The 24,074-nt window shown below is 41.4% G+C and overlaps 1 protein-coding gene across 3 annotated transcripts; it reads right to left on the minus strand.

The window, feature by feature from the left end:
- Nucleotides 1–1,294: 1,294 nt before the first annotated feature.
- MCOLN2 (mucolipin TRP cation channel 2) lies at nt 1,295–22,139 on the minus strand. Of its 3 annotated transcripts, none has more exons than XM_088169904.1 (14): nt 22,028–22,139; nt 18,561–18,720; nt 16,342–16,515; nt 12,813–12,952; nt 12,190–12,277; nt 11,961–12,057; nt 11,401–11,500; nt 9,787–9,902; nt 8,559–8,708; nt 7,125–7,226; nt 6,879–7,001; nt 4,209–4,415; nt 2,964–3,079; nt 1,295–1,756 (listed from the first exon to the last, which is right to left on the minus strand). In XM_088169904.1, exons 3-14 carry the CDS (start codon nt 16,413–16,415, stop codon nt 1,720–1,722), a joined length of 1,350 nt encoding a protein of 449 aa, XP_088026030.1. In that variant the 5' UTR covers nt 16,416–16,515; nt 18,561–18,720; nt 22,028–22,139; the 3' UTR covers nt 1,295–1,719. The 3 variants fall into 3 exon arrangements, with proteins under 3 accessions (XP_088026030.1, XP_014739145.2, XP_088026029.1); XM_014883659.2 differs by having other exon boundaries at nt 12,813–12,957; nt 22,028–22,138; XM_088169903.1 differs by lacking the exon at nt 22,028–22,139 and adding an exon at nt 21,835–22,001 and having other exon boundaries at nt 12,813–12,957.
- Between the last annotated feature and the right edge of the window lie 1,935 nt (nt 22,140–24,074).

A 24,074-nucleotide genomic window follows, 5' to 3' on the forward strand; every position in this document is an offset into this window, starting at 1 on the left:
CAATGCTCTGTTCTAGATCACAGAACTGATGAAAAGACAGTTACAGAAAATCTTTGCTAAGGGCACAGTGTCTTGATTATTGATAGCAATTTCAGTTATAGCACAAGCTGAAGTGAGATTAGGCCACAGCAACACATTGCACAGACTGGGATAGGAAAAAATCCACTGTCCCAAATACATTTCAGCAATAGAAGCATTAAAATGTGTAGAGCCTGGATGCATCAATATCCTGACACAAAAAAAACTGTTCTAGACAACTAGCTTCAGCCTAAACAAGGCAAAGTGGCATTAACTTTCGACCACAACAAAAATTTAATTGTTATGAAGGTAAACACTAGGCAGGAGATTAAAATAAACAAACAAAAATGACAAAAACCCCACAAACTTGCTACTCACCTCACTCATACCAGGGCAGCGTTTTGAGTTGCCTTTGCCATTTGGAACACTAACAAGCCAGAACCTGCAGAGAACTCATTAGTAGTTAAGAACACACAGCAAACGAAGTCCTAGCCAACACACTGACATCATCTACTAAAGAGTGCTTTTTTTAGAGAGCAAATAGTGGAGAGACAAAAGTGGAGCATCTAATATAATTGTACACCCACCCCAGGAGCTGTCAGCACTCCTGAAAGTTTCCAGAAACACCTGGTTAACATTTATGCACTACTATCCTGGAAGTACTTTTAAGTTCTTCAAAGTCGTCTGTTCTCACTGAAAAAAAGTTTATAAAGAGGCAAGGGGAAAGTACAGTCTTTAGAGCTGACCATCTCAAAGACAGCTAGAAAGTCACTTGAACAAACCAACTGCAAGACTCGGTTGCTACATATTTTCTTCCAATTAACATGTGCTTGAAGTAAAAGAAGTAAAATTCCATGGCAACATTTTTGCCTGAATTTGTCCTCTGGATTATAACAATATAACAGTATAATATTAAAAAAAAAAAAAAATATCATTCCAGTAGCCTTCAGATAATACTTACCATGAAAGTTTCCAACCATGCAAAAAGTATCTAACTCTAGGCAGTAAATTTAATCTGGACACAGTACAAATCAATATTGTGAGTATAACAGAAAAGACAGCCAAACAAAGATAAAAGGATAACAAACTGCTTTTTAGTAAAGCTGTTAAAGAAAGGACTGTGACCTACAACTGGTTTGTGTTAAAATTATATACAAGAGGGAAAACAGCAATTACTTTCCATTTGTGCAGCTTTTTAGTTTTACATAAATTTAATTCAAGTAAATGAAATGTGCCAAGTAGAACTGACAGGCTGAATGCATAAATGAAAAACTCCTCCCTTCTTGACTTCTTTTTATTTAATACTTTTAAACACAGGATTATTTTTAAAAAATTATTTTCATATAATTATTATTATTAACAACAGCAGTTGATTCAAGGCCATTTTCCTTCCTCCTCAAGATCATTAGCAAACAGAGCTTCCACAGACAATGCTCAAGGATCAGTCTTCTCTAACATGAGAGAACTTGAGGCAAGAACACAATTCTTCACAGCTGTCCTCCAGACACAGCTTCTGGGTCTCCTGTTGGTCAGCCAGCTGCTGTCACATTAATAGCTTGCTTCCCCAGAAGTTTAATTACTTAAGACAGTCCATTCATGAGGCAGATCCAGATGGCAGGTTCCACTGCAATTTGGAGAATTATCCTTCTCCGTACCACTATGCTTTCTTCGCATATATCAGTGGTGAATTTCGTGCAGCCATCAATTTATAAGTATCAAGTTGTCATCACTCTGTTGTCTGCAAAGAAAAAATTCACAATTCTCCATTCAGAAAGAACTGTAATAGGAAGCATCTACCCATACAAGTTCAGTTTTGATCTTTCTGTTCTCTGCTCTCCCATTTCCACATACAACTCTAAAGCCTGCACTGGACAATGATGCAAAAACTGCAAAAGCTCTAGATTTTCACTCTAACTACCAGGCTTATGCCCTCAGTACTGCACAGCATATTATGCTCAAACACACAAGCCTCTTATTCTGCACAGTGACTTGCAGGTGAAACCTGGAGCTGGACCTGGCTGGAATTCTTGTTAACTTGCTCGTTTTTATGTGCCCGCAGCAACCATTGGGATACCTGCCCATCATCATCCCACATGTTCTTTTTCTGGCTATGGGGTCCCCCTCTGCCAGCATACATCAAAAGTATAAAATTGCATTGCACAAAAGTATCAGTATATAAGTAGACAGCTACCCTACTGCTAAAAAGGGATTTGTTACACCAGTTGTGATTAAGTGTTCACATTTTGGTCTGTTCCTTCTCCCATAGCCTAGTTTCCTTGCACAGTGCCCACAACCATGACTGGATTATCCTGGACTGCTAGGGACAGTGATAAGATCCCTCCTGTCTCTAAGCAGGGCTTCAGAGGTGTGTTATGCTGCCTCAGAAACAGAATTCAAAGAACAAGCCCTCAGACCAGCAAGAACCAGATGAGATGTTCATCTCTCACCACCACTTCAAAAAGGACCACTGCCACAATGCCTACAATGAGACATTTACCAGTGTGCCTCCAATATTCTGGCAGATGGCATTCAAACAGTTTGCCTCAGACACAGCATAGTTTTGGGATTAAGCACCAACCTCTGGCTGAATCACCCTCTCACTTTCTGCTACTACTCCAAGCTTAGTAGCAAAGCTTTTTGGAAACAGACACCTTGAAGCAAAGACTTGGTTTGCTCCAGAACCCTTGGTAATTTCATGCTGTACTAACAGTTCTCTCATCAGCTTCTGCATAATAGTTCTCGTAAGAGAGAACTCAGAATTGCTGCCTTTGCATCATCAGCTGACTAAAGATCTAATATGAAATAAAGTACAGGAGGAACAGCAGCATCCAAATATTACACAGGCTGAATTCTGGATACTCCAGAATTTGTGAAGCAGCATTTTGCAGTGAGAAGTTAACTATTGTACTTCTCAGGAAAACACTCATTAAAAACATCCTACTGACCTCCTGCAGCAGCAGATGAATGGAAAAGAAGTTCTGTCTTTTCTGCAGCCAGCACTGCTATGGTCTTTTAGAAATTCATGTAAATCTGTTACTGGAAAACCACTTTGTTGGTATTTCTGAAAGAAAAAGCATTTCATTTACAGCACATGAGAAATTATTGGGCATGAAGAGTTCTAAAATTTCCCCTAGAGTGTGACAGTTAAACCAGATTATTTGGTTCAAAAATTCAATATTGCTGTAGGAAGGAAAAAAACTGTTCCTATCCTAGAAACACTACAGAACTTGCTTTGTTCCACCAACAATGTAAGTGACAGAAAATTCTCATTGTTCACTGATTCTCTTATGTTTTGCTTGCTGCCCATAAGGCCAAACAAGTGATCTCAGGCCATAATGGTATTGATTCTCCCTTGTTCACAGTGAGCTGCTGGGCTCATTGCAAGTGACTTGGGCTCCTTTTCCCTAAGAACTCTAATTCTGGATTTCAAGGGTTGCAGTGTGACTATTCAACATTGTCATGTTGAAGAAATGCTAGGAAAAAAAACAAGTTCAGCATACTGAAACAGTTCCAAATTGATCTGTGTGAAATGCTCAGAGGGAAGAGTCAGCAAAACAGTGTTTTGCAGATCAGACCATCCAGTAAACCAAGAAGCACAGACAGTGAAGTTATATTTTGAGGTGCTTCAAAAGTTCTTGCTTGGTCTGGAAGTTGCAGTTCATGTCAGACCAGCCTTATTCTGCTGGGCTGTGTCTGACACCAAGGCAAGAGAGAGGAGAGCTGAAGGGTGGGATCCACATTGCCTTCCCATGGTCACTGAGGCTACCAGGAGCACAGAGGGCAGAGAGCACTTGAGGTCAAGAACAGAAGGCAATTACCGAAAACTTAGGCTCACTTTCAGACAGTCCCTGCTGGAAATGGATAGAACAATTTTAACTTGAACAAGAAGTAGTGCACCTCTCAGAAGACATTTCCTTTTAACCACACATTTCCAAGCAGCACATTAAGGAGGCCTGGACACCTAAATGATTTCAGAGTTTTCTGCTTGAACCTTTCCAAACTCCTGCCAAAGGCACGTCTCTGAGATGTCAGCAAACCCAGCCACTCTTCCAATTTTGCCACAGACTAAAGTGAAAAGTTTTAATAATCTCATCACACATCAGAACCAATAGTAGATGATATGGTGTTGAGCCATTAACAAAAACAAATATAAGACTGACTAGAAGTGTAACAGAAAACAAATACTTTACCTTTATGGTGTCATAGGAGTCAGTAATGAGTGCAATAAAAAGGCTGAGGATCATGTATATAAACAGACTAATGAAGGAGTACAGATATAATCGGCTGAACATCCACACCAGCGAACTCTTCTGTTGGATTTGAGCAAATGTTGCAAACATATCATCACCATTGACCAAAGAAAACAGACATTCAGCCACTGTGTTCAGATCCTCAAACTAGAAAATGAGTACAAATTATTATCAGAATGTGAAGATCAATCAAGACTCAAAGTCTGACTTTTACTCAAAGCAAACAAAAAAGCCAACTGAGACAATCAATGCTACCAGTTTCCTGCACATTCAGTCCAAAATATACATGTCAGTAATAGAACCATGTAGAAATACCATCTTGACTAAGCATGATGTGTTGACATCAGACATAAGAATATTTATTATCAAGAAATAAAACTTGTGATGTCCAACAGGCAGAACAGTCAATAACTGACCACCATAAAGCCACTGAATTATAAGCAATTTTAGACCTATCATTTCATTTCCCAAAGCACAGCTGAAGTGATTTCACAGAATCTATACAGTAAATTAATGGTAGTATGCTGGGAACACGATCCACATCCTCTGGCTTCCCAGCTCTGAAGCATTACTGGAGTATGGGTAATAATCAATACTGTAATTAAGGGGCTAGAGTTAGCACATATCCTTCAGAACTCAAATGGTCTAAACTGAATAAACCATCTGTCACTCAGAAAGCCCTCTATGAGCTTTGAGAACAAGCTAGAGTTGTATTATGAAGCTACTGGATCACATCCTGTACAAAAATCATAGTGTAATTTCAAGGACAGCCTCCTAAATTCCCAACTCCATTTCCCCAAACTGGAATGTGTCCTGAGGCTAAAATCTTTTTTTAATCTACCAGGTAAGCCCACTTCCCATTTTGCTCTGCCCTTCCAAATAACTGGATTTCTTAACTATAATTTATTGAACAACATGAATTATTGGCCACATCAAAACATTCTGTATTATCAATGAACGAACACAGTTGTGGCCCCATAATGAAAACAAGATGTCAAGAGGTATGTGCTTGTAAGGAGAATGTATTGGTCCACAAGAAGAGCAGGTCTGGTTCACACCTATGGCTTATTTTATTATTTTTTAAATTGAATTTTAAAGCCATTGTGAAACTCAGCAGTACATTATCCAGAAAGAAGGGAGACATAGCAAAGGTAATTTTTGAGCAAATCGAGTTTTGATGCACTGACACAGAGAGAGACCTGTTAAAGGACTGCTCACCTGGGAGCCCCTGGGCTGACATAGCACAAAATGCAGGACACTCACACCCTCTCTCTGACTAGAGTAGAGGTTGTATCTCTGTATTTTTGAGTATTTCTATATTAAGAAGCTCTCCAGTGTTTCTGCACATCAGGGAAGCCTCTTCCCACGTCTTGTAGGATGTCTGGAGAGCCCCAGGAAGGCAGCCCTGGGCTGGCCTGCCTTGCACAGTGCCACATTGCCTTCCTGTGGGACCCTGGGGAACTGGCAGGAATGGCAATCCTCCACAGCTACTGCTGCTGTCCTTGACATTGATATATGATATTTAGGCAAGAGGTAACATTTTCATAGATAACATGTTGTTGACTATCCTTCCTTTGGCTTAGATAATGTACTTGTTGCAGGGAAGTTACAACAGTCATTATGCTGTGCCTTATGTTATAAACGATTGAGCTTCTGCTGTGGCAAAGGATCTTACTGCATGCAGCATCCCACAGAGAAATGTATTGCCATCTAGCTGGAACGTGCAGACTGAATACCTGAACTGCTCAAAGAAGAGAATTTCAGTAAAACAGAGCAATGCAGGCTCCGGGGGCAGAGGAAGCTGAATCAAGCACTGCAGCACATCTCTGTTACACACACACTGTGTGCACCCAGAGATCAAGAATGAGAAATCAGACATTTGTTAGTCATTAACAGACATCTAGAATTTTCCACTGCAGGAATCTGCCTCTGTTGAAACTGTCACATAGAGCATCTGCCAAGAGGAAAAGCAAACATGTTTTAGGGTTGTTTTGGCTTGTGTTCTAGAATATACAAAGCCTAACTCCTGCATCCAGGTTTCAGACAAGACATACCAGGCACACACTTTGATACTAACCTTAAGAAAACAAACAAACAAATCCACAACACACCCCCACACAGGAAGCAAAGCAAACAAGGCAAGCATTCATCCATCCCTTTATGAGTCATATTTAGGAGCTGAAGTTACATGGCACGGGAAAGATTTGGAAAAACAAGGCCAGAGCCAAGGAGATTGAAAAAAAAAAAGCGAACTATTTAATGCCTCTTTAACCCAATTGAACTGGGATTGCCAGAAGAGGGCAGAAGAGACAGATCAATGCGTGTGGCCTGGACAAACCATCCCTCACCACGAACAGCCTGCTGCTGGAGATCACGCTGACTTCAAGCACACAGTAAAAGCAAGAATAGTTATTTTGTTAAAAGGAGCAGGTAGAAGGAGGTACAGATGGAATGAGAAACACTCCCACACTCACATTACAGCTCTTAAACAGACATTTTCATTTCAGACACATTTCTGTTGGTTTGGCTAGGAGCTATACACACACACACACACACACACGCAGATATTCCCATCATTATACCACAAAAGGAGTGATATTGCTGATGTACCTTTTCATGATAAGGTCCCAGGACAATCCAACCACAGAAAGTATAGCCAAGATAGATCATCCCAGCACAACAACAAAACCGTAGCACTTTTGGCAATGATGCCTGCATAGTTAAAATGAGCACCTGCAAATCAGAATGGAGCAAAGAAGAGGGGGGAAAGCAAAAAATTAGAGACAAATCTGGGAAAAAAAGCAACATATATATATATACATGCTTGAATTGTTAGACATTTGATTCCCTCCTTACATTGTAGGTTTGAAAATATCCCAGGTATCTGATGACTCCAACCCAGACAAACAAAGTTGATGTTCCAAGTAAAATGCTGCAGACATCATAACTTGTGAGGTTCTGAGGGATCCAAACAGAGCAGGTGGTCAAGTAAGAAAGCAGTAGATATGTCAGGTTCCAGGAGTTAAAACAAACAAAGCAGGGCAGTCTAATACTGAAAGCCTGTTGCTACATCACAAAAATCAGATCAATGTGAACTGCAGTTATTTACTGAGATCATTTAAACACAACAGTGCTGCAAGTGGAAGTACACCTACGCTGATGTTCTTGAAATTTTGCATAAAGTGCAAAGTCTGGAAGAAAAAAAGCCCCGATTTTTGTTACACAACTCAATTCAATACAATTTTAAAATTAGATTGAAAACCTCCATTTTTGTTTAAAAAGAAGGTTACTATTTGCTGCTAGGCAGAGAAGTTCTCTCTCACTAGTTAAAAAAACATGAGCCATCATTTACATGAAAAGTGACCCTTGGGACTGCAGCCCTTTCCATCCTTACATCCATTTACATCTCTGAACAGGTTCTCTGCCAGCAGTTCAGAACACGAGCACTGTTCTTATTACAACCAAATCTACTTGCACTTTACTTGAGAAGGCCAGAACAGGTTGCAGTAAGCACAAGAGATCCAGCTGGCTCAAGTTTTCCTACCCCAAATCCCCACCTCACCCTGCAGCCGGTGCTTCCCAAGCGCTTCCTCTGAAGGCCACTCTGGGATCTGCCCTTTGAGCCTCAGTACACATGAAGCAGGAGCAGCACATTGCCTACTCTGTTTTTCCCAGAATACAAAGTTTTGTGAACACACGAATTGTTGACACATGTCTATTGAAGATTAAAAACAAAACAAAAAGAACAACACAACCCCCAAAGCCTCCTGAAGAGTTGCCAGCTGGACAAAGCACATTGATTTCAGCAAGCCCAGGCAGGGAGGTCAAGGACGAGCAGTCTATGACTGACTGACCTGTCTGTGCTTGCCAGGAAAGCAAGCTGTGACAGCCCTGTTTGCAGTCCTACAAGCCATCAGGACCTGCTTCACTCAAGGGCATGACCAGTGGTTCCCTGGTAGCGTACCTGCTACTAATTCTTACAGAGCCAACAACTCAAATTGTTTGGTGTTTCTGTTAGGAACTGTCTACCCACAGGTCCCATACCAGGGATTAGGGGTCTTAGCACTGTGGAAATAAGATATTTAAATAGCTTACATGGCCTTACTGAAAGGCTTTGAGGAAGAGTGACTGAAAGTAGTTATTAGATACACTAGCACCAGGAAATGGACTAAAGTAAGCAAACAGGTGATTATGGACTATTACAGCTCAATTCCACCTGTCCCCAAGTTAAAGCACATTACACATGGTTATAGCAAGATTAGTATTTTAGCTGAATTATAAAATTCTTACCTTGGCTTTTATTTCCATTTTTAGGATTGACCCAATGATTGTCATCACATCACTGATAATTACCAGGACATACCACCCATTTAGGAACTCCAGGCGATCAGAATAACAGACACAGCGCTTGTATTTCTCCAAGAAGAAATCCACAAATCTCTATTGACAAGCATTTAGATGTTTAGTTACAGGCCACCTTGGATGAAAAATGTGGCAATGTTCAAGTTCCATACGACCCCTTTTCCTATAGTATTCACTGGAATAGTAGTTTGAAGATAATACTCAATAGCAACAGAAATAAGTAGGAAAAAATTTAAGATGGATTTAGGCCAGTGAAAATGAACTTTCCACAGAACACTTGATTTCATAACCCATTCTCCCTAACCTAACCATGGCCTGTTGTCCCCTTTACCATAGGTTCTCCACCTTTAACAGATCAAGGCCACCCCAATAAGAAGTGAAAAAGAACTCAAATACAAGCGCAGGGCCAGAGCTCGCATTTCCAATGGAGCAAACAATATCACCTCTACGCCCAGCACTGCCCATCTACTTTCACTTGCTTTTGGCTCAGGAATAAATGTGAAGTGCCTATTCCTGAGAGTAGTTTGACAATGTTGAATCATGTCCTCTTGACTCCTGGTCTTGTTTCTAAGCTACAAGAAGGATATAATGAGCTAGATAAACAAATATTTGTGGTTTTATATCCTATCTACCCTGGACTCTTCTTCTAACTCTCATGAGCTACATGGTTACAAAAAAACCCAATCAGAGATAGTGTAAAGCATAGCATATAGTCTTTGTCCAGTTAGAGCTGGCTTTGAGCAATGGTCATTAAGGCATTAATTTATAACTAGATCTCCATGGGAATTCTACTCTGAAGCCAGGGAAGAAAGATTTGTGGTTTGGAGGTGTGGGAAACATTGCCTGTTTGCAGCACAAAGACTCTGAAGTCTTTTTGTCTAAAATCCTGAGGTGAAAAAAAAAAATCTCCTTCTTTTGAGATATACAACAAAATACTTCAAATTACAGCACTACATAAGCAGAAATAAAATCCATTTGCAGTTAGCAATTGCCCACCAAGATACCTACACATCCTTTAGAGATAACAAGTAAGAGGGACATCTTGCAAGATTTACTCACTTTAATACTCCACATTCCAAAATGTTCCCCTTCACAGGGCCAGCAGCAAAGAAGGCAGAGACCAAAGAAGAATTAAAGTCACGAGCACTGTGCTCACCTTTTGTAGCCTCCAGGCAAGAACAATGGATCGTGTGCAGAGGATGAGAGAAGCCAAGCAACTTAATATGACAAATCCATCAAAGGCTAGAATGTACTGAGTGTTTTTCTGGAGAACTGTAAAGAGACGAGGAAATAAAGTTAGTCTTTTCATATCTCTTTTAATGCAAGTTATGTGACATTTTGTAACAATTCATGCTCAAATACTCTCACCCCATGAGCAGATGGGTTACAAGCGATATTGTTCCTGCAGGCATATCTTGAACACAGTTCAGCAGAAAATTACATCAAGAGACTCATGGAGACTGGGCCATAAGAATGAAAAATATGTTCAAGTTCTTTAAAATAAACCCAAAAATGGGTATGTTAATACAGGTATCCTTTTTACCTGTCCATCTGTGCTTCCACAGTGTTACAACTACATGAGGCAAAAGAAATGCAGATTCGGTCTCTATCAACACCATTAAACTAAAAACTTTTTTAAAAAATCTCACCTTAATCTGCAATAAGAATTTCTTTGGCCTTTCTGTACTGTTTTCTTTTCATCCACAAGTTTAAAAGCCATTATGTGAACACAAATTAGGTGTCTTCCTTTGCTTCCTCACATCAATGGTCCCTATCTTTTCCCTAATGTACATTTTTACCTACATGAAATAGAGGCCAACACTCGTCTTTAATTGTTGCAATAGCCCTTCAGCTCACCTTAGTAATAAAGTTATGCACGCTCCCTCAGCTGGTAATTAGACACAAAATAAACTACTCAGGAACAGGTAGTTGAAAGACAGCCACAAGAAGTTACTGGACAGAGATGCGATCCAAGGCACTTTGAGGTTATTCAGAATATCCTATAAATTACCACTTTAATATCAGTACCACATGATTATCAGAGAAAAGCTGGCTTTACTGAGGCAAAAGGCAGGCAACTTGACATATTTATTAATCAAGATACTGCATAGCACACTGAAAAATACTGTTCCATCACAGTCCTTTACAGCAAGTCTGCACATGGGAGACGCAGTTGCATAGTGCTGCCACTGCTATTATTCCTTTAAGGGGCCCTTATTGCACATTCCTGGGCTGTCAAACCAAGCCTTAACACTAGAAATGCATGGCAGATGCCAGCCATTTTTCATGCACATCATTTAATCTACCAGCAGCGTCAAAAAAATTTTTTTTAAAAAAGAAGCCAACACAAAAAACAAACTTTCAGAAACAGCATGCTTCAATCAGTTAGAAGAAAAAAAATTGAAAGCTGTAGGAGGCTTCAGTTGGAAATTTATCCAGTGTTAGTGGATTAAATTGCGTTATTTCAGAGCAGCACAACAATTTAAAATCTATGGAAGAAACATTCATCTTCCTTGCAGGTAAAGCTCACTGCTAACACACTGGTATGCAAATTTGATCATGTCATCTCACAACACCCTCACAAAAGGGATTTATTTCCTAGCTCTTGATTAGCAAGAGGCAATGAAGTGCATTAGGCAAGGTGCATTGTTTCCCAGGCAGATGGGCGAACAGGCTGGGGATTGCCTTGCTGGACAGACTGCTACAGACCAGGGAAAGCAATGGGAGATGCACAACTGCTGTTATACAGACACACATGCACCATACTCACCTGAGTTAAATATGTGCCAGTCTTTGCATTCCTGAATGTCAGTGTCACTATCAAAATAGATCTTGATTTTTCCACTGTGGGCTCTATTATTGAAAGTTATCTGAAAATACAGAGCTACATCAGAAACAGGACTAGCAAGATTGGATTCCAGAAAAATAAATCCTGCTAAGTGCTTTGGACACAGCATGCATTAATATTGTTGATCAGACAGGCTTTAAGAAAGTTGTCACCATAAAAGATGGTGTGGACATAATTTGAGTCGATGACATGTATTGCCTAATGAGCAGAATTCCAAGAGGCCCAACTTCAAACTTAGTCTTTAGACACAGAACAAGTCCTTGTCCCTTTCTCAGGTTATGAATTTACCACCTGGAGTACGTTGCAAAGCCACATTGTCCCATGGCAACACCATTTCAGCAGCCTTTGGGAAGAGAGGTGAGGGCCAGGACATGCCAGCTCTGTTTCTCTTGCAGGTTAGATATGAGGATGACACCTACACCTTAGCTTAATGTCTCATCACACATACAGTGTTGGAAATGCCACAGCCCATTTTCACTTACAGTATTTTGAAATGCATAGCAGTCAGGCAATTCACGGGCATGGATTGTCTGCAGAGCAATGCCTTTCAGCTTGAAGGAGATTTCAACCTGTATAAGCCTGGATATTTGAAAAAGTGTAGAAATACATTTAAATATCACAGAAATATACATAAACTGCACAAATCAGAATCCACCATATTAATATGAAAGGACAAGTTGGAATAATTAAAAAAAAAAAAAATCACTTTACCTATAAAATTCAAGATTGAAAAAAGAAGAGTTCAGCTTCAGTTCTGCCTTCTTACCAGTTAGTTCCTTTGGCTTTAAAAGGATACATTCTGGAAGACAAGAAGAAAATACATCATAAAAACTTCACATTGAAAGTAGCATTAAACTGAGATGATCAGTGTGTATAGCAAGTCCTAATCAGGCAAAACATCAATTTTGACCAAACCTACTCAGAGGCCCAACTAGTGGGGTCAGAAGCAGGTTTTTGTACGGACTGGAGAGCAGCTAGCAGCCAGGAGTCAGCTCTGAGAGGCAGTGAGGGCACCCACCCATGGAAGGTACAGACTGACCTGCACCCAGAATTCTGTATTTGAACCTCCTGCACAGAGGGGGAGGAGATGTGCTTAGGAAAAAGAACAACAAAACACCACCTCACCATCAACTACAAAGATTTGTAGGTGATTGAAGAGAGCCTCTTATAATCACCCTGTCTTTTCTAGACAGGTACTAAAAACCAAGAGGGAAATAGGCAAGAAGCATGGTAATGTTCCTGTGATTTCCACACAAAAAGTTATTGGTTTTAAGCTTTAGAACTAGAATTTAAGTACTCCACAGCAAGATATTTCAAGTACAACAGTACTGTACCTGTTTCAGTAGAAACATCTATGTTCAATGTATCATTGGAAGGAAGCCTTGTGCCTCTCTTGTACTGTTGTTTACAGATTTTTAAACCTGATTCTTCGTGTTCATAACCAAGTGTCCCCAGGGATATGTTCTTTAAGTGCCTGTACTAGTTTAAAAACAACAACGGAAGTAGAAGTTAGAGAAAGTCATCTTTTTTGCATGCGACAGCAAATTGAAACCTCAAAGTTATATGTATCAATACAGGTTTTTAAATTTTAAAAAATCTTTACTTTCACATAAAAGCTTTACACTCAATTTACAGACAAGAGGGCTGCTGGCCACTAATTAGTAGTGATCAGCATCCTGGTGACACGGTGACTTAGTGCCTACTGGGCTGCCTGCAGAGATCACCAGCTGGTAATCAGATGCCTGGCAGAGACCAGTGGTGCTGCTAACCACACACCCCCGGGTGACAGTTCACTCACGAAGGTGATGGTTTTCACACCACTGGAAACCTGATCGTTGTACACGTGATCCAAGTCACAGCTTTTATCAAATCCACCCAAGATCAAAAGCAGAGCAGCTCCCCGTGTGACTACAGAAGAGGGGAGCCATGCACTCACTACTGAGCCAGCAACCCGGGAACACACAGGGCTCGAGCAGCCTCCAAAGGTAACTCAACCTGCCTGCTTCACACTAGCACAGAACAGCTGAAAACATGCCTGTGAGGAAGGTACTTTCTTTTTCCACTCACTCCAAAATACAGCACAAGTCACTTCTTCATTTGCAAGACATGCTTGAAAACAAGGACTAAAAGTGGAAGCAAGTAAAGCTGTGCCAAACCAAGCATTGCCCAAACATGAATCAGCCCCGAGCAACACCAAGAACTAAATTCCAGGACAGTCTCCTCCAATCTTGCTTTCCACACAGCCTTGGTGCCTACTGGAAGCAAGATATGCCCTCTGATCCCTGGGTCACACCTCCATTCCTGTACAGGTGAGGCACAGCTCTTCCACAGCCCTTGGCTCCTCAACAGCTGATCCATGGACTAACCATGAAGGACAGGAGATCGATGACCAACCATGAAGGCAGCTGTCTGCCAGCTCCGTTTCCCAAGGGCTAGCACTGTCCAAGAGAATCCAGACAGACCCACGGCCTTTTGGGGAAGCCAGCATAAAGACAGCAATTTGTTAGTTTTTATCATTACCTGACCCAGCAAAAGAGCTCAGGGCAGCACACAGCAGTGGGCTGCTCTCAAGAAAGTAAATAGAAGAAAGTAAAAGCTTTCTTGGAGGCCTCAAGTAAATAAACATGGGAAGTCAGGCAAGGTTTCCTATTGCTTAAGAATTTATTCAGCTGGCTTTAGTCCCTTTTCCCCTTTAACATGGATTTCTTTATCATGCATCATTCTTTGTCATCCTATTTCCCCCTTCCTAAGGGCATGGTGGCCACTAGCCCACCTGGTGAGGTACAGCATCCCACCAGTCATTAACAACCACACAGTCCACGTCCAGAACTGGAAATAAAACAAACTACCACGTCTCTATACAAAGCTCTGCCTTGCAGGGCCACTCTGAGTATTAGACAGCCCAGGAGTAAAGCATGGCCTCCTCACCCTGTCAGTGTCTGAGCTCAGAGCAAGCTAAGGAAGCCACATCTGACTAAGGCAGGTCAAGTGAGTGGAAACAGCAATTAGTCACAGCTCCTCATCACCGAGGACACCTCCAGACCACTGCAGCAGCAGCTGCTGCCCCACCCACCAGTGCTCCCGGGCTCTGCCCTCCTGACAGCACAGCACGAGCTGCTGGCTACCCACATGTCACTTTCAAACAACACCATGAAACGGTAAAAAGCAAAATTCCTGTTTATAAAATTTCCAAACAGCCTCAGAGCAGGCAGCACAATATCCTGGTCTTACAGCCCCTGCCACAGGGCAGAACACAAGAGTAGCAACTTCACACAGCTGCTTGGTAATAGAAACTTCAGCTTGAACCCAGTAGAGAAGCAAGGGAAACCTGTGTATTCTTCCAAGTGTAAATGTATTGCACAAAGGCTAAAATTCGGTTTTTACAACTCCATCTTTGCTGTGCACAATTACTATTTTCTGTGATGTCATATCCTTCCACTTCACCCGCACAAACATGCATTTCAAAAACACAAACCAGAACACCAAATCCTATGCCTTTTAACTACCAATCTCAAAGTTTGCTTTTAGCTTAGGAGTCATCCAGATTGGCTCTTCCCACAAGGCACCCTCTAAAGGCAGACAAAAAAAGGCAACAGTAATCATAATGTTCACCTGAAATCATGCTTTTTGAATTCTTACATGTGATATGAAAGTCTCAGTAATGCCACAGGACACTAAAGAACCCAGATTTCACAATTTAAATCTCCTTAAAGATATGACTACATTTATACCACAGAGACATTTTATGAAGAGACCTTTTTCTGTTGCCTCATTCTTGAGGATATAAAACTATTGTTTCTCTACTGTCTTGTATCTGGAATTCACCTCAGCCTTAGTGCCTACAAAAGAAGGAAAGTGAAACAAAGCAAGCAAGGATGAAAAAAAAAAAGAAAGCAAGCATGGTTTATTGCAGAAACAGTGGTAATTTGGAGATTTCAAAGAAAGACTGAGAAAACTACTTCACCATTCATTTAAAATGCCAGGAATGAGAGTCTTAGGTCTTGTCTAGCACATTTGATCTGCTGGTGGCTCTGCTGCAGCTCACAGGAGAGGACAGGAGGGCAGCAAGCCCCACGAGTGGATGATTGAGAAGGTTTTGTCCTTCACAGCCCTGCAGGTTCCAGATGCTGATGGGCACAGCTGCAGTGTCAACGCTGCTTTCACCCAGGTGCCAGAGCTCATATGCCAAGGCCAGTGAAAATGAAAGGGGTTTAAAGCCTTTTTTTACTCATCCAGTGTTAAACATTTCTAGGTCTGTGATCATTCCCAATACAAGAGACTTCTCATATTCCAGAATCTTTATCTCATGACTTCCAAGTGTATTAATATTAAATACAAAAACATTTGCAGAATTTTCATCTAGATTTACTCTCTTTTCTCTGAAAACTGTAAAGGGACTGTTCTTTAAAATACCATCCCTAACCAAGGTGAATGCATCTACCCTTCTAAATACCATATTCCCCATTTTGAGGCCTCCAGCCCTCACTACAAAGCTGCAGTTCAGGAGTTAGGATAAGGATAGTTAAGTTAAGGATATCTTTTTTAAAGCATGCATAAATATATTTAGGCCCATAGGTCTTCAAAGTAAGACCTAAACCAAGGTTCCAGTTCATGCAAGGTAACCAATTTTCAAATTTCCTGAATTTTGGTATTAAGAACTACCTGAGTAAAATTCTGCTTTGGATTCATCTGCAAGAGACAAAAATTCAGCTACAACACAAACTTCAGGACACCCCATTTAAACTGATTTAGTGAAATACCAAACTGAAATCCAAGAATGGAAACAGAAAATCAGAAACTTAGCAGAAGTTTATAGTTGTAGCTTCAGCTTTAACACAGTTATAAAAACGCACTCGTACCTACCTGATTAATAACATAAAAAATGCTATCATAAGCATCCTGTTGTGTGTATATACTGCAGCTGTAGTCATCTTCATCAGTTCCAGAATAGCCTTTCAGGAATATGTGTTTAAAAGCAACAATGTTTTCTTCTTTGAATGAGACCACCAGCTGGTTACTCAAACCAAAAAAAACAAGCTGACAAGAGGAAAAAAGAAACAGATTAGAATTTTGAACAGTGGCCAAGCAGCAGCATTTTGAAAACAGCTTTAAATTATAATAAATACAAAACAGGCAGGTGCCTGTTGCTGTAAATCTGCTATAGCAGGAGCAGAGAACCTGTTAACTAATGGCATAAGATACTAAAGCCAAGGTTATCACATGCAGGGTAAGTGAAACAGAAATCTAGGTGCAGCAAGTGAACAGACAGCTACGTTACTTGCACCTTTTACATATCATGGACCAACAACTCCAACTGGGATTTGCAAAAACCTTTGTGGAGGATGCAAATGGCAGACAAGCCTACTTGACAGGACAATCTGCTACCCCTAAAATGCTCTGCTTTGCTATGGACAAATTCCTGCACCTTTCCTACCTCCGGCATGGCACAGCATTAGAGCAAACCTATGTGAGACCCTACAGCAATAAAAAGCATCACCAGCCTGACCCAGGGGCTGCTTAAGGAGGCTGTAACAAGAAGGAACAGCAAACAGCAGAGATACTACTGAAGACCTGTGTTCCCCTGCCATATGGATGTTCCCATTTCCACCACCACGAAAACATAAACAGAGCCTAGAAACTGTTTGGTTTTTCAGCAAGAGTTTCTTCATATGCACAGTAGCAGGAGGATATCCCTAAGCCACAGCTTTGTACCTGACATCTGAGCAAGACCAAGTGCTGACAAGAAGTCTCAAGCAGCAGTCCAGAAAACCTTGTGGCCTTTGAAAACCAAGCAGCAGAAAACCTTCTACTTACAAAGGATAGTCGGAGACTGGAGCAGCAAGCAGAAAAATTATATGTTCAGTGATACCCCCAAAAATTGAAGTCAGTGGGTTAGGACAGATGGCAGTACTGAACCTTTTCAGAGACATGTGAAGTTGTATTTTGTATCATCATTCACATGCAAAGTTTACTGTCCTATCTTTGAAGGAAGAGGAACAACCCACACAAGGTGCAGCTGCTAATAAAGAAAACCAGGCACTCCTTCCTGTCAGCTGGCACTGTGCTCACACTGCCCACCACCTCCCTTTCCCATATACTTTGATACAATCCCTGTTCCCATCAGCTCTATCTCTACAGGTCACTGTTGTGCCAGCACTAGTGTGAATCACTTATTTTAATTAGTCTTGCCTAGACAGACCAACCACTGCACCCCACTCCTGCCTGCAGAAAGAGGCCTGTCAGGATTTGGGCACTGGCAGATGTCAGACCCCAGAGCCTGCCACAGTCAATAAAACACCAGCACACATCACTGGGCTTGTGCTTCCTTTCATTCATAGCAGGCAACTCAAACACAAACCAGGGATCTCACAACTCAGCACTCACAGTATATACTATATATACTGATATATATGTCAGTATATTTAGCTGCTCTTGCAAACTGTCAGATGTCAGTTTGGCATTTCAAACGTTCAGAAAAAGTAATTTCTACCTATATGTGCAGTCACTATTAGAGGACTGTAAAATGACCAACTGTACTGTGATACCAGTTTACACACACCCTCTTCTTTGCCTCCACACAATATCTCAAACAGTACATGACTTTTCAAATGCATTACTTGATGACAGAAGCAAGAAGCACATCCAATTCCTGCATCCCAGCCATCCAATCATCATCAGATATCATAGCATCTTCACATTGAACATGGACACTAATTTTCTGATTAGGTATCAGGAAATATCACTTTTGAAATAGTCCAGTGAAACTGTAATCTAAAAATGTAACAAAAAACAGTACTGTGAACAGCAGCACAAGCCTGAAGACAGTGCTTAATTTAGTGGGAAGAAAAATTTGCTTTAAAGTATTATGTCAAAAATGGCAAAATTCCTGGTCAAACACTGCCCCAAAAATCTCCAGGAGGCTTTTGTAATTAATTGTTATTCTTCCCCCTTGAAATACCTTTCATAGTATTTTTTTTCTTTTTCCCTGGGTAACAAATACCCAGGGATGGCAAAGGCCCAAAAGCACAGACCTGCTTCTCTTGCACATCATTGCTACTCTAAGAGTAAAAGCAGAGGATTACCTGTGTTGTAACCATAAGTATCTTCAAAATCTGCAAAGCCAGTTTCCACGGTATCTGATGTCTTGCTCTGTATTTTTCACATGGGTTCATGAAGTAAAACTTCAAATCCTCTTTCAAAGCCGTCTCTCTTAGATCTAAATCTGACTGAGTCATCGTATTTCTGCACCAAATAACATATTAATTAGAAACCAACAGAATGCTTTGGCAGACAATTTCCTCATTGCAGTATCACTTCAGATCACCACATGACATAAAAGGACCAAAATAGTTTTTGGGTTATTTTACGGAAACGCAAAAATATTTCCCTGTGATCACATCATTAAAAATCATTCAAATACATCTGATCATTAAAACATCCCATTTAGACAAATAAATTACAGGCATTAAATTAGAGGAAAAAAATGTAGACTTGCTATTACTTTCTTAAAAAATCTATTTGAAGCAAAGAGAGACCACTGTCCACATATTTGTCTGAATAACCCACATTCTAGCAGAAGCAAAGATGTCTTATAGATTAAACCAGAGCAGTCTTTACACACACTTCTGTTATGAACATGCAGCTTCAAGGGCTAAATTCATAGGCATTTATTTATTTAAATACCTGAGCATGTAAAAATCAGAGAACCGAGTAGAGAGGACTGTTGCTGTAAGTGTTTTAAATCACCTTAAGTTTCTCCTTCTCAGCTGAATGGGATATTGAAAAAACTTTCCCCACCTCCTAATCATTTTAACTCTGTTTTCCAGTGTCATAAATTTTCAGAGCTTTCCTACTTCTCACAGAGATCAGAACCAAACTTGTAATTTTTTCTCTCTTTATATGTTAAGAGGATCATCTCTGACACCAGGTGATTATCAGTCCTATTTACCATTCAGAATGTTATTCCTGACGTTCTGAATTTTATAAAGGATAACATTTTGTCTGAGGCTCAAAACCAAAAGCATTGATTCCAAGTTTTCAGATACTTGGAATACTTTTTTACTTTTACTTTTTGTGTCCTCATCTGTCTCAAGTGCACAAATATTTAAGCTCAAACTGTAGATTACAAAGCACATTTGATTTGCTAGAACCAGATGGCCCAGAAGAGAAATTTCAGTTAAAGAAGCACAGTAAAGCTGTCACTGTGGTGTTTCCTCAGAGGAGGAAGTGAAAACAACAAAAAATCTATTTTAATGTTAAAAGCTCAAAAGTTATCTTTCCTACACAGCCTTAAATCAATCTTTCATTAAGATGATGAAAGGCAGGATGATTTTGGTTTTTAAAGCAGGAAAAACATGGGAAGTTTCCAAGAAAAAAGAAACTGTGGGCAGCATCCCTATTTTAACTTACAATAAAAACATACTGGACTAGCTTTAGTAACCTTCAAGATACAAAAGCTTTGAAAGATGTAAACACACCTGACAGAAGAGCATGTGATAATTACAGCTGTGAGCATTGATTAAGGAAACAGGCACAGACATAATTCAATCCTGCCTTGACACCCAAAGACATCACTGCTCCTGTTCCAGCTTCTCTCCAACAGGCAGAAGTATTTGTGTGGGTACACAGTGAACATGAGCTAACCCAGAGGGAAAGTGACAGGAGGAGGTGGCAAAGAAAGAGGAAACAGAACAGGGTTAAGCTAAATCTGGTCAAATTTTAAAGCATGAAGGTACAACATAAGAACTGCTCCAAGACTTCAGCAAAATACTCCCCTAAGCTTCCATAAAAGCATATCAGAAGTGACAAATCTTCAAAAACAAAAAAATACTACAACCAACCAACCAAAAAAGGCCAAAACCCCCACAAATCAAACAGCAAACTTTATAATATTTTTAAATATATATTCAAATTCATACTATGAAAAACATAATGGTTTACCCCAAAGATATGTGTCAAGACCTTAGAGCTATTCCAAAAACTTGATGTCGACTAATAACAGCACTTTCACCTTTACACAATTCTCATTTATGGCTAGGAATTGTTTTCATTTATGTCTTCAGCTCCCTTTTATAATTAACTGTAGAAATGATGAGCAGGAAATTTGTCAAAGAAAGCAACACATTTTTTCAGCTTAAGAGAGAGAGCCAAGATTCAAGCCTGTATCACTGTTGGACTTTGTCTTCCAATAAAAAAACAGGCATCTCCTGGCGCAGTGTTTAAGAAAGAATTCATTTCTTAAACAGGTGAAACAGATAACAGGGCAACAGGTGAAATACATCAACAGTTTTTCAACTCATTCATTTCTAGGATAGATTAAAAATTACATCCAAATAGACCACATTAAATCAGCAGAACTAGAACCTTCAAACAAAGCACTGAAGAAGTTTAAGAGCTCCAAGAGATTACCCAGTTACTTACCATATTTAAAACAAAACATCTAGTTCTACCACATGCTCATTAGCCTAATAATCTAAACCTAATTGAAACAAAATACCCAGCTCAAGACAGAGCAATGAAGCAATTAAATTCTGACACCCTAGTGTAATTAACACCACTCAATAGGTTTCCATAGTGTGTTTTGTGAAGCACTGACACAACCAAATTTTTTGAATGAAGACTAACCGTATAATGCATGTTTAGGTGCACATCCAGGTGTCATGTGTCTCATATATTATAACTAACTCAGCTCTAGCAGCTGCATCACTGTAACCAACACTTTACACCTACTTCGCTGTAGCTGGTAGGACAGTCTGTTCTTCGGCTGTTTTGTGGCGAGGCATTTCAGAGCTTGACATTCCACTCAAGAAAGAGGTTTCAGCAGTAAAGACTACGATTTACAGCTATCTACTTATTTATACACTTGTAGTAGTTAGCTCTTCACCGAGCAGAAAAAGCACCATTGAATCACGTGGCTGAAAAGCGCTCGGTAAGTGAGCACAGTCACTTTCTTTAATGAGTAACTCACTACTGTAGCGACACTAACAATGTCCATCAAAGCTCTGTATCAGCAACATTTATCTACTAGAGCTCTGTATGTTGAAGTGATAGTAACGAGAATGACGGGATGCGAAGGGGAAAGAAGGAGGAAAAAAACCATAATTGAGCTAAGTTCTACTTGTCAACCGGGGCACCCCAGCTTCACCTTTCAGATCTCCACTAAGCCCAGTACTCTGCCAGAGGACGGCATCGACTGGCGCTTCTCAGAAATGGAGGGGAAAGCAGAAAACCCCTCCCGTGCAGGGCTCTCACCGTCCCCAGGCGCTCGGAGCGCTCCGCTGCCGGCCAGGGCAGGACCTACCCGTGCAGCAGTCCCGAGACACCTGTGCCCACTGCCCACCTGTGCCCGCTGCCCACCTGTGCCCGCTCGCCGCGGGTCGGGAGCGCCCTCCCGGTGCCCTCGGAGCTCTCGCGGCCCCGGCTGGCGGGATGGGATGGACGGGATGTGCGCGGTCCGTGCCCCGCTCCCCCCGCAGCCGCTGGAGCGCCCTAACCCCGCTGCCCTCCGGGCGGGCTGACCCGCGTGTTCCGCCCGGCCCGCTTCCCTCACCCGCTGCCGGCGGCCCGCCCGCCGGGGAGGGACTTGAGAGGGATCTCCATGGGCCGCGGCCGCTGCCCGGACAGGGCAGGACTCCGGCGGAGCAGCCCCGGCCCCGCAGCCTGCCCTGCCCTGCCGGCCGCGCCGCCTTTATGGGCCCGGCGGAGGAGGGCGCCCGCAGCCCACGTGCCCTGCGGGTCCGGATCCCTCTGCCCCTGCCCCGCCGCCTCCGCCCCGAGAGCGGGCTCCGGCTGCAAGAGTTCGGCTCCGTGCTCTCAGGCACATGGTGCCACTCTTGGGGATGTCCCCTGCACGGCTGGTGTAACCCTTGTCTCATGCGGGACCGGTGTGACTCTTGGGGATGTCCTGAGCAGGACTGAGAGTTGGACTGGATCATCCTTGTAGGTCCCCTCCAACTCAGCATAATCTCCGATTCTGCAACAGCAGTTGCTTTACTGCCAGCTAGTAGTTGTAGACACAGAACACTGCAGGTGAGATTAGCTACTACAGAGTTGGTCGTCTTGCAGGTCGAGGTATTTTGTTCCTCAAAAGATGTGGTTTAATGCGGTAACTCCAAACTAAGGTATTCAAAACAGAATGTAGACTCGTAAGAGGCATCATTGCAGCAACTGAGCTCTCTACCTGCCCACACAGTGGACATGGGCAGCGCAGGATTCTTACATAATGCTCTCAGATGATGCTGTATTTGGTTGTGGTCACACTGTGTAAGGGAGAAGAGGGAACAAAAGTCCAGACAAACATCCATATGCAGTTTCTCAATATTAACTGCAAGAGCATTGTGTCAATTCATGCTGAAAGTGTTCTTAAGACTTCCTCTGGTATCAGCTAGTGCATGAGGCAGGAAGATGCTCCTCACAGGTGCAGCCACAGGTTTTGTTTTTTACAGCAATATCTGTGTGTTGTCCTATTGCTTGTCTCCATTCCTGTCCCCCCATCTGCCAGATAAATTTTGCCTTTATATATTTTAATACTGGATAGGCATGAGAAGATATGAATTTGATTTCTTACTCTTTTGCACACACACTGTTTATCTTTACTTAGAAGCAAGTAAGCCTCTTCCTGTCAAGTGTAACTTCATTATGTGAAAAGATCTGGGCTCTGCTGAAAACAAGAAGTTCTTCCTAATTGTATATGCAAAACATTGGCATTGAAATAAGCCTTGGTAGGAAAACAGTTGTTGCCCAGTATAGTACTCTGCAACTTATTTTCATGAGGAAATACTGACTATTGGTATTTTCAGGTGATTTTCCAGAGCCCAGTGAGAATCAGAACAAAGAAAATCTCTTACCCCTCCATAGCTTCTTGGTCAGGGCTGAAAGCCTTGTTTCCCTTAGGATGGCATATTTAAGCAACTTTATCAGATGCTTTATCTGCTTCCTTGTTCTCCTCAGCTGCTTTTTACAGTTCTATCTGTGCCTGCTTGATTATATCAGCATAAAGATAGTGGTGTCTCCAGGATGCATCTTTACATGTGCCACCAGCATTGCTAATGCTGAGATCACTGATACGCTGAAGTCACAAGGGTTTTTTATAAGATCATTGTCACACATCTTGGCTCTGCAAGGCCATAACCAGCCCAACATATATTGATAAAATTAAAAAGCCTCACCACACACACAACAGCAGCAGCCAGAGTTCTGGCAGAGCTGTACTTCATCTCAAATTCAGCCAGCAGGCTAGAAAACATAGCATTGACTCACTTCTTCTCAGGTGAGGAAAATACTCAGGCAGAAGATCTCAAACACTAAGGATCAAACAGGTCAGGAAACTGGACAAGCAAGCACTTCGACTGCCAGCAGTAGCACCAAGGTGAACAATGCGTGTTTGTGTGTCTGCGTTCTTCTTTAAAAAATCAGAATGTAAGTATCAGACGTATAATACAAGCAGCATTTATTTTCCCAGTCAGAACCGGACATTTTGAGCAGCTTAAGTCAGTAACCTTTCAGGCTACTGCTCTTCTTTCCCAGTGTAACAGCCTGCACCCATAGCCAGAAACACACAATTGCTGCCCTGCTAGATTTATAAGCAGTTGTCCCTT

Source organism: Sturnus vulgaris, chromosome 9 (genome assembly GCF_052056855.1).
Source record: "Sturnus vulgaris isolate bStuVul1 chromosome 9, bStuVul1.hap1, whole genome shotgun sequence".
Classification (NCBI taxonomy): Eukaryota; Metazoa; Chordata; class Aves; order Passeriformes; family Sturnidae; genus Sturnus; species Sturnus vulgaris.